This window comes from Hippopotamus amphibius, chromosome 4 (genome assembly GCF_030028045.1).
Source record: "Hippopotamus amphibius kiboko isolate mHipAmp2 chromosome 4, mHipAmp2.hap2, whole genome shotgun sequence".
Lineage (NCBI taxonomy): Eukaryota > Metazoa > Chordata > Mammalia > Artiodactyla > Hippopotamidae > Hippopotamus > Hippopotamus amphibius.
In genome coordinates this window covers 88,946,024-88,961,700 of record NC_080189.1, presented here as the reverse complement: position 1 = coordinate 88,961,700, position 15,677 = coordinate 88,946,024, and the positions used below count along the sequence as shown (strand labels likewise).

The 15,677-nt window shown below is 37.5% G+C and overlaps 2 protein-coding genes across 4 annotated transcripts in view; one reads left to right on the top strand and one right to left on the bottom strand.

Moving 5' to 3' along the window:
• The window catches only part of CCDC146 (coiled-coil domain containing 146), a 124,044-nt gene extending 117,906 nt beyond the window's left edge, over nt 1-6,138 (bottom strand). Inside the window, exon 1 of the mRNA XM_057730675.1 lies at nt 5,831-6,138. The gene's annotated coding sequence lies outside the window, so the exon portion shown is untranslated. The remainder of the gene's footprint in view (nt 1-5,830) is intronic.
• Nucleotides 6,139-6,274: 136 nt separating this feature from the next.
• FAM185A (family with sequence similarity 185 member A) overlaps nt 6,275-15,677 on the top strand; it is a 56,391-nt gene continuing 46,988 nt past the window's right edge. For all 3 annotated transcript variants that reach the window (XR_009053096.1, XM_057730671.1, XM_057730672.1), the window contains exons 1-3: nt 6,275-6,939; nt 9,884-9,993; nt 13,931-14,023. Coding sequence is in view for 2 of the 3 variants with exons in the window: in XM_057730671.1 (XP_057586654.1) it covers nt 6,513-6,939; nt 9,884-9,993; nt 13,931-14,023 (630 nt within the window). In the remaining variant the exon portion in view is untranslated. The remainder of the gene's footprint in view (nt 6,940-9,883; nt 9,994-13,930; nt 14,024-15,677) is intronic.

Genomic DNA, 15,677 nt, shown 5'->3' with positions numbered 1-15,677 from the left:
GACACACACACATACGCACACAAATGCATACTGCTTTAATGTAAAAAGTACTCACATCCCCCCACCATGAGAATCTTCTTCAGATATTTGTAAACTAGGCAATTTCTCAAGGTGTTTAAAGTAAGGGAAATTTGACTACATTAAATAACAAGCTTTTTCCTGTACATCATCTGCATGAAAACAAATAACATGTAGATTTAAAATAGGACTACCTACATATTCATTACCTACTTCTTAGTATTGTTATTAATTTAGATTATTGAGTTATTAAGATTTCATAAAGAACAGAAGTCATAAGATATATTTATTTCAAAGGTTTATAATTAAGAAAGTTAGCAAATTCCTAGGGCTTCCCCCACTTAAACTGAATTCCAGAATCCTTTCTCTAGGTTACATTTTTTTTCTGAAAACTCTCTCATGCCCTCTGCTGTCCATTTATTGAATTTTTTTTCTTGAAGTATAGTTGATTTACAATGTTGTGTTAGTTACTGCTGTACAGCAAAGTGATTCAGTTATACACATATACATTCTTTTTTTTTAATGTATTCTTTTCCATTACGGTTTATCATAGGATGCTGAACATAGTTCTCTGTGCTATACAGTAGGACCTTGTTGTTTATCCATTCTATACATAAAAACTTACATCTGCTAACCCCAACTTCCCACTCCATCCCTCCCCCAACCTCCTCCCCACCGGCAACCACAAATATGTTCTCTATGTCCCTGATTCTGTCTGTTTTATAGATAGTTTGTGTCATATTTTAGATACCACATATAAGCAATATCATATGGAATTTGTATTTCTCTTTCTGACTTAATTTCACTTAGTATGATAATCTCTAGGTCCACCCATGTTGTTGAAAATGCCATTATTTCATTCTTTTTAATGACTAAGTAGTATTCCATTGTATCTATGTGCTACATCTTCTTCATCCATTCATCTGTTGATGGACATTTAGGGTTGTTTCCATGTCTTGGCTATTGTGAATAGTGCTGCTATGAACATAGGGGTGCATATATCTTTTTGGATTATAGTTTTGTCTGGATATATGCCCAGGAGTGGGATTGCTAGATCATATGGTAATTCTATTTTTAGTTTTCTGATGAAACTCCATACTGTTTTCCACAGTGGCTGCATCAACTTACATTCTCACCAACAGTGTAGGAGGATTCCCTTTTCTCCACACTCTCTTCAGCATTTGTTATTTGTAGACTTTTTAATGATGACCATTCTGACCAGTGTGAGGTGTTATCTCATAGTTTTGATTTGCATTTCTCTAATAATTAGTGATGTTGAGCATCTTTTCATGTGCCTATTGGCCATCTGTATGTCTTCTTTGGGGAAATGTCTATTTAGGTCTTCTGACCAACTTGGATTGGGTTGTTTATTTTTTTTTTTGTGGTTGAGTTGTATGAGCTGTTTGTATGTTTTGGAAATTAAGCCCTTGTTGGTCACATCGTTTGCAAATATTTTCTCCCATTTTGTAGGTTGTCTTTTCGTTTTTGTGGCAGTCTGTTGTGGCTGTCCACACATGGTTTTTGTGACTGATGTAACCCAGAGCGCCTTGTAAATCCTAGGGCTTCCTGGAAGACAGTTGCCAATTTCATGCAAGTATCATCTGTCATTCATAGGGTGTAGGAGTTGTAGAGTTCTTAGACTTATAAAACCTAACTGGCATTTTTTAATGCTGTAATGAAAGTACTTATAACAATAGTTATTCTCACCTAGGACCTTAAAGTTGCAAGTTAGTGGATCTTTAAGGACAAATTTTTAAGTTTCTTATTTTCGTAACACAAGGCAAGTAAATTTCCCTTTTTTAAACTTGAGAGAGATCCCTTTCTGAATAGATTCGGTCCACAGAACTTAGCGTGGGGACCATTTCCTGTCATGGACAAGAGGCCTTGGATATTCACGACTTTGCCACCTGAGAGCCTCAGGGGCTGATAATGGGTCACTCTGAGAAGGACTCTCTAAGTCACAGCAGCTGGCCTCTCTAAAGGGGATGGAAGACTTAGGGAGCGGATCTCCTGAGCACAGCCGGGATGCAGGTTACTTCAGCCAAGTAGAAAGTCTGAAGAAGAGCCCTGAGTGGGGGTGGAGGTGGGGGGGGGGGACTCCCAAGTGCAGGGGCCCCATCCCCATACTTGAAAAGACTCGGTCACTCACTGAGAGAATATAACTCACTTTACAGAATGTATAATCCAGCGATGAATGAATTTGTTCCATTAGGTTGTCACATGTTGTCTTCAGCACAGGATGAGGTGTCAAGAATTAATCACTAGGTTAGTTTAGGAAACAGCTACTTAAACCGTGGCTTTAACTATCAGAATGATCACTCATAAACTATCTCAGACAAAATTTCAACATGGAATTTTTATTTGGTATATTAAATTGTACATTTACTGAATATTAATTATTAAATTAAGTAAAATATTCATGGGCATTTAGATGGTAAGAAATCCTCCACCTATTTCATTATTTGAGTCAGGCTTAGGAAACGATATATGCTAAGTAATGGGTTTAATTTTTTTTATTATAAATGTAATATATGTTCATTATTAAGACACAAAAAAATGAAGAAATAATTCATCTTACTACTTACAGATAACCACTGTTATCAAGTTGTGTGTTTCCCTCTGTAATTGTTTCTATGGAATATATCTTAAAATATAATTTTATGTTAAAATTCCTATTATTATTATTACAGAATTGAGATCATACCATACATATAATTTGGTGTTCTACTCATGTCACTTAACATTACTGTGAGATAACAGAAATATATATATATATATATATATAAATTGATGTCTGCCTTTGGCTCCTAACAAAGGGTTCCTGAAGCCCTTGTAATTTCCTGGGCAATAGGAGTGTCTTTTGTTCTAATGAACCACCTTTGGGTAGACTCCTGGATGAGGGCTGATCACCAGAAAAAAAAAAAGCCATGATTAGAAGCTTGGAATCTAGAGCCCTGCCCCCCAGTCTCATGAGAAGGAAGAAGGAAAATGTAGTTAATAATTGATCATGCCTACATGATGAAGCTTCCATAAAAATCCCACTAGTATGGGGTTTGGAGAGCTTCCAGGTTGGTGAACACACTCACACCAGGAGGCGGACACATCTCAACTCCATGGGGACAGAAGCTCCTGTGGTCCAGACCCTCCCAGGCCTCACCCTCTGTGTCTCTTCATCTGGCTGTTCAACTGCATCCTTTATCAAATCCTTTAGTAAAATGGTAAATTTAACTGTTTCCCTGAGTTCTGTGAGCCACACTAGCAAATTAATCGAACTTGAGGAGGAGGTTGTGGGAATCTCGAATTTGTAGCCAAATGGGATAGAAGTTGTGGGTAACCTGAGGACATACTACTTGTGACTGGCATCTGAAGTGGGTGGGAGCAGCTTTGTGGAACTAAGTCCCTAACCTGTGGGATCTAACATTAGTGTCACAATTAAGTTAAATTGTTGGACACCCAGCTGGTGTCACAGAGAACTGCTTGTTGGAGGGGGGGAGGCGGGGGAACCTCTAAACATTTGATGACTAAGTGTCAGAGGTGAAGTTATGTGAGTGTGGTAGTTGTGTGAGAGTAAAGGAGGTGTACACAGGAGAATTTTAGAGTTTTCCTTTATAATTATGTCATGGAAGATTTCCCATATCATTGAATAGTTTTCAAAATACTATTTTTAAGTTGTTGCATAACATTCCAAATGTACACTAACTTATGTAACACCCTCCTATTTTTGGATATTTAAGTTGCTTCAATTCTTTACTATCATAAGTAATCTTATAAAAAAATTCCTTGAACTTGTTTTTGTGAACATCCCTAATTTTATATTTACATTAAATTCCAAAAAGTACAATTTCCAGGATACACATATTTTTAAGGTGCTTTATGCATATTGCTAAACTGAACTCTGAAAGTTTTAATAATTTACACTCCTGCCAGCAGGACATGTTCATGACCAAAGGAATGGCTTTTAAAAAACTGAACGTGTAAAAATATTTTGCAAGTAAACTCTAAATACAGGGGAAAGTTATATGTGACTCTATTCATTTCATACTTTTTTTTCTCCAAAGGTGTCAGGAAGACAGAAGAACCTTTGGATAGAGTGGTAAGAGGGCCAGACCTTCTAATTGTTTCTTAATCTTTCAAAGCTTGTTTCTTCGTCAATGTAAGCATAATACTTGCTGTGCTAAACACAGAGTGTTTTGTGAGGATACCATGAGATGATACACGTGAACACTCTTTGAAAACTATAATGTCATACAGGTGGAAGGTAGTACTTTTATTGGTCAGTATCGATAGGTAGACAGATGATAAATGCCATTAGACTTTTAAAAGTATCAATAAATTTTTAATATCTTATGTTAATCTTAATATACATAATTCTCTCCATTTTAAAACTCAGATGATCCAAAAAGTAATTTCTTAGCCAATTTTCTTTTATTTGAAAATAGTAAGACAATGATTTTGTTACACAGGCAATTATTGTTCAGTTGCCAATTCCACTAACTAGGTTTGCATCAGAAAAGGAAAAATTACCATAGAAACAAAATTATCTATTAGCATTTTCTATTTAATCTAAAAATATTTGGCATGTGCACAACAAATTTGAGTGCATTCTCAACTTGCTTAAACCAATGCCTTTTTCAAGTTATTCCCGTGGGTTTTCATTGAAAAAGATGGTTTGAAGATCAGTTTGAATAATTACAACCAAATGAGACACAAAGCCAAGGATAGAACTTTTATGCAGTGGGAACTTGGTGAACCTAAAAGATTGCACCTAATGTGAGCCTTCATAGGAGGAAGAACAGGAGGGAGGGAGGACTGGCACAGAAAGGAGGAAAGGATAACGTAAGAAAAACACTGAATTTGTAACAAGGCAATGGCTTGTAAAGAACCCTGTAACTTGGGCCCCTGAGGACTTCAGCTCAGTTAATTAGGAATTTAGCCCATCTCTCTATCACTATAACTGCCAGTAATTCTGGTTATTGCACTTGGCCAAGGGCTTCAATTTTTTTAGGCATTTGGTTTCAGCGCTTGCATTTTATTGGACGTCATTGTTTGCAGTGTGTCTTTGCTAAAGAACTTAGGGAATAATTTGTAGGAGGAGGAAGGGGCACAGAGATGCAGAGATAGCAGGAAAGGAGAAAATAAATCTTTTCTTATTTTTAAATTGCCCACAAAACAATAAAAGGTAAAAGGGAGTCATTTAGTACAATCCTTCTTCATCTTAAAGCTTAAGAAACAGGTATAGGTGACACAGATAAACCAGTGGTGGCTGAGCCAGGAAAATAACCAGTTCCATACTCTTCCCATGGCACTATGTTCCTCTCTCTCTCTCTCTCTCTCAGCCCCAAAACTGAGGATCTTTTGTAGTCAAAGAAAACAATGCTGCTGTCAACACAAATCCTCATCGCTCATATTTTTCTTGGTAACTTAGAGCCTATGCTAGACAATAAAAATACAATAATTTAAATTGCAACTTGGCAGCCTGTGCACCGTGTTCACATCCATTATGTCACTTGATCCCTACAAAAACCCTTTGAGGCAAGGCAAGGAAGGTATTATTGACCTCATTTTAAGGGCGAGCAACTAATACCCAGAGACGTTCAATGACTGACGTAACATCACTTAGAGTTAGGAAGGAGATAGGACTCTAATGCTATTCCCATATTTGCTATCAAAGAGGGAGTTTCCTCAGAAAGCACTAACTGGTCTTTATCCTCTTGCCGAGGGATTCTCCATCCCAGGGTACCCCGCACAAGTTTAATGAAGTTTGGATCTAACCACTCACTTAGGGTACTCCTATTTTGCATTTATTTCTCACCTTTCAAAGCGCAATTTCTTACCGCTTCCCTTGGTCCTGATCCTTATTTAGGCTCCTATTTTTCTCTGTGGGTTTTGGCTTCCTCGGTCTCACTCCAAAGCTCCACCCTCTCCAAAGAAGTCGCGTCTTCGGTATCCAAGGAAACCACACAGCCTTGCCCACCTTGCGCCTTCCACGCTTGCCATTGGTCAGCCAGATTCTGAAGTGATTTTTTTTTTTTTTTTTTTTCTTTTCTTTTCTTTCTTTTTTTTTTTTAACCTGTCCCTCCAATGGCTAATTGGCTAGAGGGAAGGAGCGCAAGCCTTCCGACTCCGGTCTAACACCTGCTCTTACTACCTTGCGCGTTGCCTCTTGGGAAATGTAGTTTCTAAGCTGCCAGTGCTCTTCTACGTCTGGCCTCCACTAGAACTACTTATCCCACCGGCCTTTGCGAAAGGGGCGGGAGTAGGCAAGGATCCCCGTCAGGGTGGATACCTAGCGCTTCGAAATTCCAATTTGCCTCCGAGGTGTGTAAAGCGGCGGTTTAAATTGCCAAACGAAGGGAGCAGTCTTGCTGTTGCTTCAGCAAACCCTCTCAAGTGTCTCCCTTTTGACTTGTGCCGGCACAGCGGCCAAGTAGACTGGTCGTGGCGAAACTAGCCTTTGGCTGAGGTCATCTGAGGGAGCGTGAGAGGGGCACGCCATGTTTGTCTTCTGCTTGGGATGGGGGCTGGGCTGCCTCCGGCTCTGTCTGCTCCCAGTGCGGGCCCGCGAGGTGCCCGGGCGCTGGGCGTGTGGGGCCTGTCAGGCCCGCCTGTACGGCTCAGGTGGGTCCCAGCCCGAGGTCTCTCGCTCTGGTCCCGCGCGCCAGACTCTGAAGGAATGGGCGCTGCTGGTGAGCCCTTTCGGCCGGCTGCGGACGCGGCTCCCGTGCCAGCTGGCCGTGAGGCCCCTGGACCCCCTCAGCTACCCGGACGGCGACCGCGTGCTGGTGGCGGTGAGCGGAGTGGAGGGCGGGACCCTGGCCGGCCTGCAGGTGAAGTACGACGAGGCGCAGAAGGAGGTGGCCATCGTGTCTGACGTCATCGACCCCCAGGCGTCGGTGGAAGTGAACGCGCCCCTGAAATTTGGCAAGTGAAGTTAAAACGGGCTTGGGTCCAGGGCACACTCAGTGAACTTCTAGAATTAGGCCGACGTGCATTTGTGTTTATTTATATTTTTTAATAGATTAATTTATTAATTTATTTATTTTATTGACTGTGTTGGGTTTTCGTTGCTGCACATGGGCTTTCTCTAGTTGCCGGGAGCGGGGGCTACTCTTCGTTGTGGTGCGCAGGCTCCTCATTGTGGTGGCCTCTCTCGTTGTGGAGTACAGGCCCTAGGCGCGTGGGCTTAAGTAGTTGTGGCTCATGGGGCTCTAGAGCACAGGCTCAATAGTTGTGGCTCTGGGCTTAGTTGCTCCGCGGCATGTGGTATCTTCCTGGGGCAGGGATCCAGCTCTTGTCCGCTGCTTTGGTAGGCGAATTCCTAACCACTGCGCCACCTAGGAAGTCCCCCGACCGCGCATTTTTAATTGGCCCCTTTGGATCTGACTTTCCAACCTGATTTACAGTCGACCCTTTCTGAAGCTGCCTCTTTTTAAATGTTATTCTTTGGGTTTTTGGATAGTAGTTGGGAGCTAGGTTCTCAATTATAGCAATTTTATGAATCGAATGGAAACATGATTTGGAATAATCTAAGACGACTGACATTTGTAGAGCCCCGTCTGTTCTCCTTTGGCACCTTGTTCGTATTTGTGGCACTGCACTTGGTTGATAACAATGGGGTTTATTTTTCAGGGTTAAAGTATCTTGATAATTCATTCAGTGTCATGGCAGGCCATCCGAATTTCCCCTTGCTCACGGCCTGGGGTCTTTCCCCAAACAGCCTTGTCTGTAGAATGTTCCATCTAACCTGGACCAAGTGTTTGGTTTCTGATAGGCACCTGGCTTCTTACTGAAAACGGCACCAATCATTTTGGCCTACGTACATTTTCTGTGCGTAGCAGGCTTCGAAGAAAAACACGTAGTAAGATTGCCTGGAAACTTCAATCGATAATGGCTGCCAGATATGTTTCCTAGGTATTTGAGTTGCATGTTATTTCTCACATGGAAACCACTGTGTATGCAACACTTTTCTAGGAAAGTCTTCCCTGGCTCTCCACCTACCTGGGACTGAAGGAAGATACTGATGGTGATTGTACTAGCAACTAACACTTCTAAGATAATCTTTTCTAATCCTTACAGTTGCACTGTATTATAAACACTGTTATTGTCACCATTTATGACAAGGGAATTGAGATACAGCAAGTTTCATATACCAGTTTGTGGGTGAACAAGTAGAAGAAATCCATGCCTTCATAAAATTTAGTTTCTAGTGAGGATAGATGAAGAAATATGCCTGTTTTCTCTCAGATATAAAGTGGTGGAGCTGAGATTTGAACTGACTGAAGTCTACTGAACCACTGTGCTTTATTGCTTCTCAACTTTTTTTAACTAGCCTGGATGAATAAGAGACCCTGATCTCAAAATGTAACAGTCTGGGGTGGCAAGGAGGATTTGCCAGTGTATTATGTAGTAGAAAATAGACTGAGTATTGAAATAGAGATAAGCAAAATTTTATGACAGCACAGATAAAAATGGAACTACCCAAACCTCATAATTTGTTGATTCCTCTTTTAGAGCCAGAACCTCATTTCCAATTTACTATTTCTATGTGTATATTCCACAGGCCCCTCCAATCAACATAATTCAGTTTTCCTCGTACTTGCTCATGTTCCTCCAGTTTGTCTATAACTGTTTCAGTGAATGAGTGAGAATAGCATTACTACCACTCAGCATATAGCCTTAACTTCTCTTCCCACCTACTGAGGGACGAGTATATTTAGAGTCTGTTTTCTTCTTCACATGCCTGTCATTACTGTTTGAGATTAAGCCTTATGTTGTAACACCACTTAGCTGGCTAAAAGTTTTGCAGTTACATTTTCATCCATGTAAGCAGGGGGTAAAACTGTCTTTTTATATATTTTATATTAATCTGAACCAAAATATTGCTTTTATAGAGACTGCCATATGTACAACTGTAGAAATTGATTTTTATGGAATTGTAGTGTAACTATTGAAATTGTAGTGTAAGGCCCCAGTAGTTTGTGTTTGGGGCAACATTACTTCTCTGGTCTGGTTTAAGGGAAATCATCAGTATTTATTTGAGCTAGGTATTAAATATCAATGTTTAAATTTTTTTTTTCAATTTTTATACCGAGACACCTAAAATTACACCTTAAGTTGAATTTATGGATGAACTTTAAAACTAAGAATGGCTTATTTTCCAAACTTTCTTTATATATAACACTGTGATTTATCCACAATTTTGAGGCTTTAATATTATTTAGTACTAGATTTTTAAAGTTGTTCCCGCTTTTTATTACTTCACATACCTTGTGATATAGCTGCATGATAATATCTTCATTTTTTACACATGAAAGGTTAGAGGTAGGATTTGAAAACGTAACTCATGATCATATATACTGATCCTTGCTACTCGCAGTATTCTTTTAATTTGGGGGATGTTTAGGAACAAATCTTTAAACTTTCATGAATATAAAAGAGAATAAGCTAACTGACTTATCCAGTTCACCATAATGATTTGTTAACTTGCTGTATTCTTTCTCAAATCTGTGTGTGTGTATTTTCTCAGTGGGGAAGAGGCTTCTATGGTCTTTCCCAGGAGTGCCTATAAGAATTGGAACCTTTGACCTGCTTTACTTACCTCCTATGTTACTTTCTCTCTTTAGATGATATACACCAACAGAAATAACTGCTTTTTAAAAATTGGTAGAAAAGGGCTTTAGATTTGGTCCTGTTGCTCTGGTGGAGATCCCTTATCTTTAGAGAGAGACTGCTGACAACTGTGTTCTTCCTAGGATTCAGTAGCATTATGGGCATAACTGAGGAGCTGGATTTCTGCAAGATCCTAAAATGCTTTGGAGTTCATTAACCATAGTACTAACTTGGTTTTTCTTTTTTTCATTTCTAGATTTGAATATCAAGTCATCAGGGTCTGGCTGTGTAAAAGTCCAAAATATTGAGTGTGATGATTGCAAAATTGAAATTGAGCAAGGGACCAGCATATTACAGTCTGTTAAGGTATAATTATTTTTCTAATTTTGTTTCAACATTATTTTTTAAAACACCTTAAACTATAAACTATGGTATCAAATTAAGGTTGTTATTCTAAGCATCACTTATTGAAAATATTGAGTATCATTTTTTCACCACTCAGAAATTCCTTGCAAAAATTTTGTCTTGCAATCAACCTATAGAGGTTGTAGCAACTTTGAAGGTTTTTGTCATATTCCTTTTAGGTTTCATTTCAAAGTGTACACTGAAACTAATAATAAACATTATTAGTATTCTTAGATCTTACTAAGTTTAAGAAATTTTAGAGGTTTTTTTGGTTTTTGTTCTTATTTATTTTTTGAGTGCGTTGGGTCTTTGTTGCTGCGCGTGGTCTTTCTCTAGATGTGGCAAGCAGGCTTCTCAGTGCAAGCCAGTGCAGTGGCTTCTCTTGTTGCGGAGCATGGGCTGTACGTGCATGGGCTTCAGTAGTTGCAGCACACAGGCTCAGTAGTTGTGGCACACAGGCTTGGTTGCTCCGCAGCATGTGGAATCTTCCCAGACCAGGACTCAAACCCATGTCCCCTGCATTGGCAGATGGATTCTTAACCACTGTGCTACCGGCAAAGTCCCAATAAATTTTAGTTTTAATGAATGATTTTCTTCCATTTATTAAGGAGTAATGAGAAGTCTTTAAGCATTATAAATGTGCTTAAAATATTAATCACATTTTTAATGTACCAGGTAGCTCATTGCTTAAGAATTAAGTAGGTATTTGTGCTAAACAACAAATGATTCATCTTGCTTTGTAACAACGCTTTTATATTTAATTTTCTTAAAATTAGATTGGTCTCAGCTCTAAATGATTTCAAATACATCTCTCATAAGTTCTAGCTTATTGTTACTACTGTTATGTCTTACACTTGGGTATTTAAAACTCAGTACTTTTGTGAACTTTGATGGTATATAACTTTGTTGAAGTCAGCCATCTTTGCTTCATAATTGCAAAACATTTTCATTTTTAGATTCATAAACACTAATTAGAATGATTAATTGGATGCATTTAAAAATTTTTACGTTTTGTCCCAACCCCCTTTATTTGCACACCTGCCTTTGGCATCTGTTCACATGTGAACCATTGCAATAAAATTTCGTTGTACAGGAACTTCCCTGGTGGTCCAGTGGTTAAGACTCCGTGCTCCCAAAGCAGGGGGCTTGGCTTTGATCCCTAGTTGGGGAACTAAATCCCGCATGCTGCAACTAAAAAAAAGATCCTGCATGCCACAATGAAGATCCTGCCTGTGGCAATGAAGGTCCTGCGTGCTGCAGCTAAGACCCAGCACAACCAAAAAACAAAAAACAAAACTTAGTTGTACAAATATCAAAAAAGATTAAAGAATACTGTTATATATTCTTTTGGAAAAATGAAATGGTTCCAGTTCTTGTAAAAGATTGCACAGTGAAGTTTTCATGTTGAATGAGTAACTGGATGAGAATACTATAGTTCTTTTTGTCCTTATAAATATATTGTTCACTCATCAAAGCTTGAATTTCAGAAAATTCATCTAGAATATTGTTCTCTGGAGACTCAGAGTCTTCAGTTTTCAATTTCACAATCAAAATTAGAAGCTATTGTGCTGCTGTCTGGCTTTGCAATCATCTTTTGATTCATCTGATAATTCTGAAAGATCTGTTTTGTCAGTTTTCTTTTTTCTGCCATTATATGCATGAAATGAAAAATGATTTCTCAACTTTGGCACTATTGACATTTTGGGCTGGGTAACTCTTAGTTGTCAGGGGCTGACCTATGCAATGTGGGATGTTTAGCAGTATTCCTGACTTCTACCAACTAAGTGCCAAGAAACACACTCGTCACTTAAGACAATGAAAAATACCTCCATGCATTGCCACTGTCCTCAGGGGGACAAAAATCACCTTTAGTTGAGAACAACCATTCGAAGCAAGTTCGTCATTCTTCTGTTGTCTTATTCTTTTAGACATCTTGTCTTAGGAATAATTGACAAATAGTAATGAAATAACTGCTAGAGTAATGAAATAGCAAAATGTTATGAGACGTATGAAAACTAAGAATACTAAAAGATCCCGTAATGTATTTTAGATTTACAAAAGAGTCCAGTGAACCATTATGGTCTACCACTTTACATTTTTTGAAATTAGATGAGCTTTGAACTATAATGATAGCTATTAACATTTGTGTGCTTTAGACCTCTTTGAAAATATGGTGATTATTTCCTTAGAAAAAATGCACTTGTATATGAAATTTTGCTTATGATTTCATAAGTTTCACAGACTCTCTAGAATGTCATGTAAGCTTGGTTAAGAACTCTTGGTTTAAGTAAAATAACAGTTGTTTTGGAGATTTTTTTTTCTAAAGTTCATCAATTATTTGTCTGCTTGATAAAGACTGTATTAAATACAATTCGATTTCAGACTCATTCATGTTTCTGTGGGCATAAAGTAGTCCACCGTACTGTAATGTAGATAAACTTTTTAAGAATGATTCATTTTGCCCTTTTCACTGAATTTTTTGAACTTCATTCCTGGGCCATTTTACCTAAGGTTTTACTGTTTTTCACCCTGAGTAAAGCAACCAGAAGGTATGTAGTTGTTTTGAATTTTTTCCCCTACTTTTTGGATACTTCTCTACTATTGCTACACATGATATTGGTGGGTTTGCTTTTGCTATTTTTCTTCCTCTGGTATTTTCCTGTTCTTTTTCTCTTTATAGTTGTGGTAGAACTGAAGACTTATGCAAATATTACGGTGAAGGAAGCTACCCTGAAAAATAGACCAAACAACTAATGGCTCACACACAACTGTAGTTTATTTCTCATTTGTGTCCAAGTGTGTGGGTGGCTCATTTCTATTCAGTTATTGTAGATTGCTTTCATCTTCTGGCTCTGCCATCTGTTAGAGCCTTATTGTAATATACACTCACCTGGTGGAAGGGGCAGAGAACAAAGAAGGCAGATTAAATCTTCTAAAAGCACCAGCCTGGAAATTGTGCATAACATTTCCACTTATATTCTGTTGGCAAGAACTGGGCAGCATGTAAGAGGTAAGGGAAGCTGGAAAATATCGTCTCTTCATGGGCCCAGCTATACTCTTAGTACTTTGAGAAAAAATGAATTTTTGTGGACCTATCATAGTTTCTGCCACAGTTGCCAAGTATGAAATCAAGTCTTATACACACACACACACACACACACACACATTTATTTTTTTATCAGTCAGGGGAGGCATTTTCATGTAGTTCCAGTTTCTGTGCTGTACTCTACTAGAAAGTTTAATAGTCAGTGGGCTGTTATCCTAAGTGTGGAAATGTACTTCTTCAGGTTACTCCAGCCCTAAGAGTGTAGGTTTTGACATCATATAGTGCTTGATTCTGTTAGTTTAAATTTTGTTGTCTAACGTGTCACCTGATAAAGTTGTTTAACCTTTCTGATTCTTGGATTCCTTCATCTGTAAAATGGGAAAAATATAATACTCATCTCTCTGAGTTGTGAGAGTTAAATGTTAGTTTATGTAAAGTAGCAAACTTCATTTGGTGCAAAGAAAATAAAATTATTGTTATTCATAATAATGAATATTAATAATGATGATCAGTAACCGTGACTTTTTTTGTCCCGCTCATCACCATTTTTGTGTAGTCAGCCAGGGTGGCCTTTGATTCCCAACCCTTCAGTGAGGCTGTCGGAACACCCAAGTATCTTTTTTTTTTTTTCCTTTGAGTCCAAATAGCTTTATTTAATCCCTTTAACAGCAGTTGACATTCTTTTCTCACTGATGTTATTATTCCAAACAGTGCGTTTTTATTTCATTCCTAGTTCCTCTTTTACTGCTTTATTATTACTTTAAAAGAAAGAAATAAAATGTTGGAACATTTTTTATAAGTCAAATTTATTCTCTCTTTTTCTATATGTGTATTTTTGTATTTGTCTTTCAGAGCCAAAAATTACATGTTCAAACAAAAGGAGGCAAAGTGATCTGCCTGGGAACAGTTTATGGAAATATAGATATTCATGCATCAGATAAAAGTGTAAGATTGTAATTTTCTTTTTTAGTAATTGCAGTTTTGCATCAGGTTGGCTCACATGGTGAGTAGATTCTAACAAAATTTGTGGCATAACTTCCCTTTCTAATGCATTTTTAGTTCATTAGTAAATTCAAATTTGAAATTGAGATGATTAAATGTTATTTAATTTTAAATTTGTAATTTAATACTTTTGATATTTATTTCCTTATTTGGAATCAGTAACATCTTTAAATACTTAATATTTCTTAAAAATTTTTTTAATTGAAGTATAGTTCATTTACAGTGTTGTGTTAATTTCTACTGTACAGCAAAGTGTAGTTATATACACATATCCATTCTTTTTTATATTCTTTCCCATTATGGTTTATCCTGGGATATTGAATATAGTTCCCTGTGCTATACAGTAGGACCTTGTTGTTTATGCATTCTATATGTAATAGTTTGTGTCTACTAACCCCAGACTCCCAGTTCATCCCTCCCAAATACTTAATATTTAATTCTGGTTCTGAAGAGATTTTTATTTTTATGATCATGGGTTAAAATCACTCATTAAGTAACACCACCATAAGTGGAATTAAATTTTTCTTAGTGTTAGGTTTATTTGAGCATTTTTTCCAAGACCTGTTTACTTTGCCCTTAGGCAATTGAAGGATGAGTTTCGAAACTCAACTTTCTTCAGTGCTTTCCACAAGATGGCACCATTAGATAGCATTACTATTCTCCAGACGCTTAATAGCCATAGAAATTTTGATTGTTATAAGACAGTTTGCATTTTCCAATCAACTTTAGTTGCTTTCTGTGATTTAGCATAGTATTAAGAATAAAGGTATAATTTTGAAATGTAAATTGTCAAAATTTTTTTGCATGATCAGTAATGTTTTAAATCTGTTAGAAAGGTCTGAGCCACCTTTTATTTTATACTTAGACAGTTTGCAAGGATCTTTCGTCATAAATTTGTTCAATTCCATACTCAGCTTTATTCTTAGATAATTGGTGAGGAGGAATTGTATCTTGTATGTAGGTTATTGTTGGCATAATTAAGCAAGGTAGGTTATAACATTAATTGTTCTACTCTTACCACTTTTATTTTCCATCACCTTTCTCTTAGAACCTGTGGGAGGCTGTTTAAACCCAAACATTCAAATTTATCTTTTTAAAAAGTGTTGAAAGACACTCCCTGGCTTTATGTGGCAGCTGCTTTGACATGGTATTTAGTTTCACCTCTCTGATTGCTGTGGTCTTGGAGGTGCAGAAGGGAAATTGGACATCTGCAATTACAGAATATTGCATATTGATGTTCAGATATAACTATCAAAGAAGAATTTAAATCATCTTAAATATTTGCTATTTTTAACATTTTGGCTACTGTTTCCACTCATTAGTTACTTATTCTGTCAACTTTCATGGTTTATTGAGAATATTCATTTATTCCTACTTTCTGTTATACTGTTTTGTTTCCTGCCTGAGTTTTGTGTTGTACTAAAGAATCAGTTTTGACATTTCTTCCTATGTATAGTATGTATAGTGTTAATTTTTAAGGCATATTTCTAAGTTTGTGGGATTTTATATAAAATAAATGCTTATGAAATGTTAACTTTTAATATACAACTTTCGTAGAAATGTGTTTTGGATATTTGAGAGGCAGCATAGTGAATTG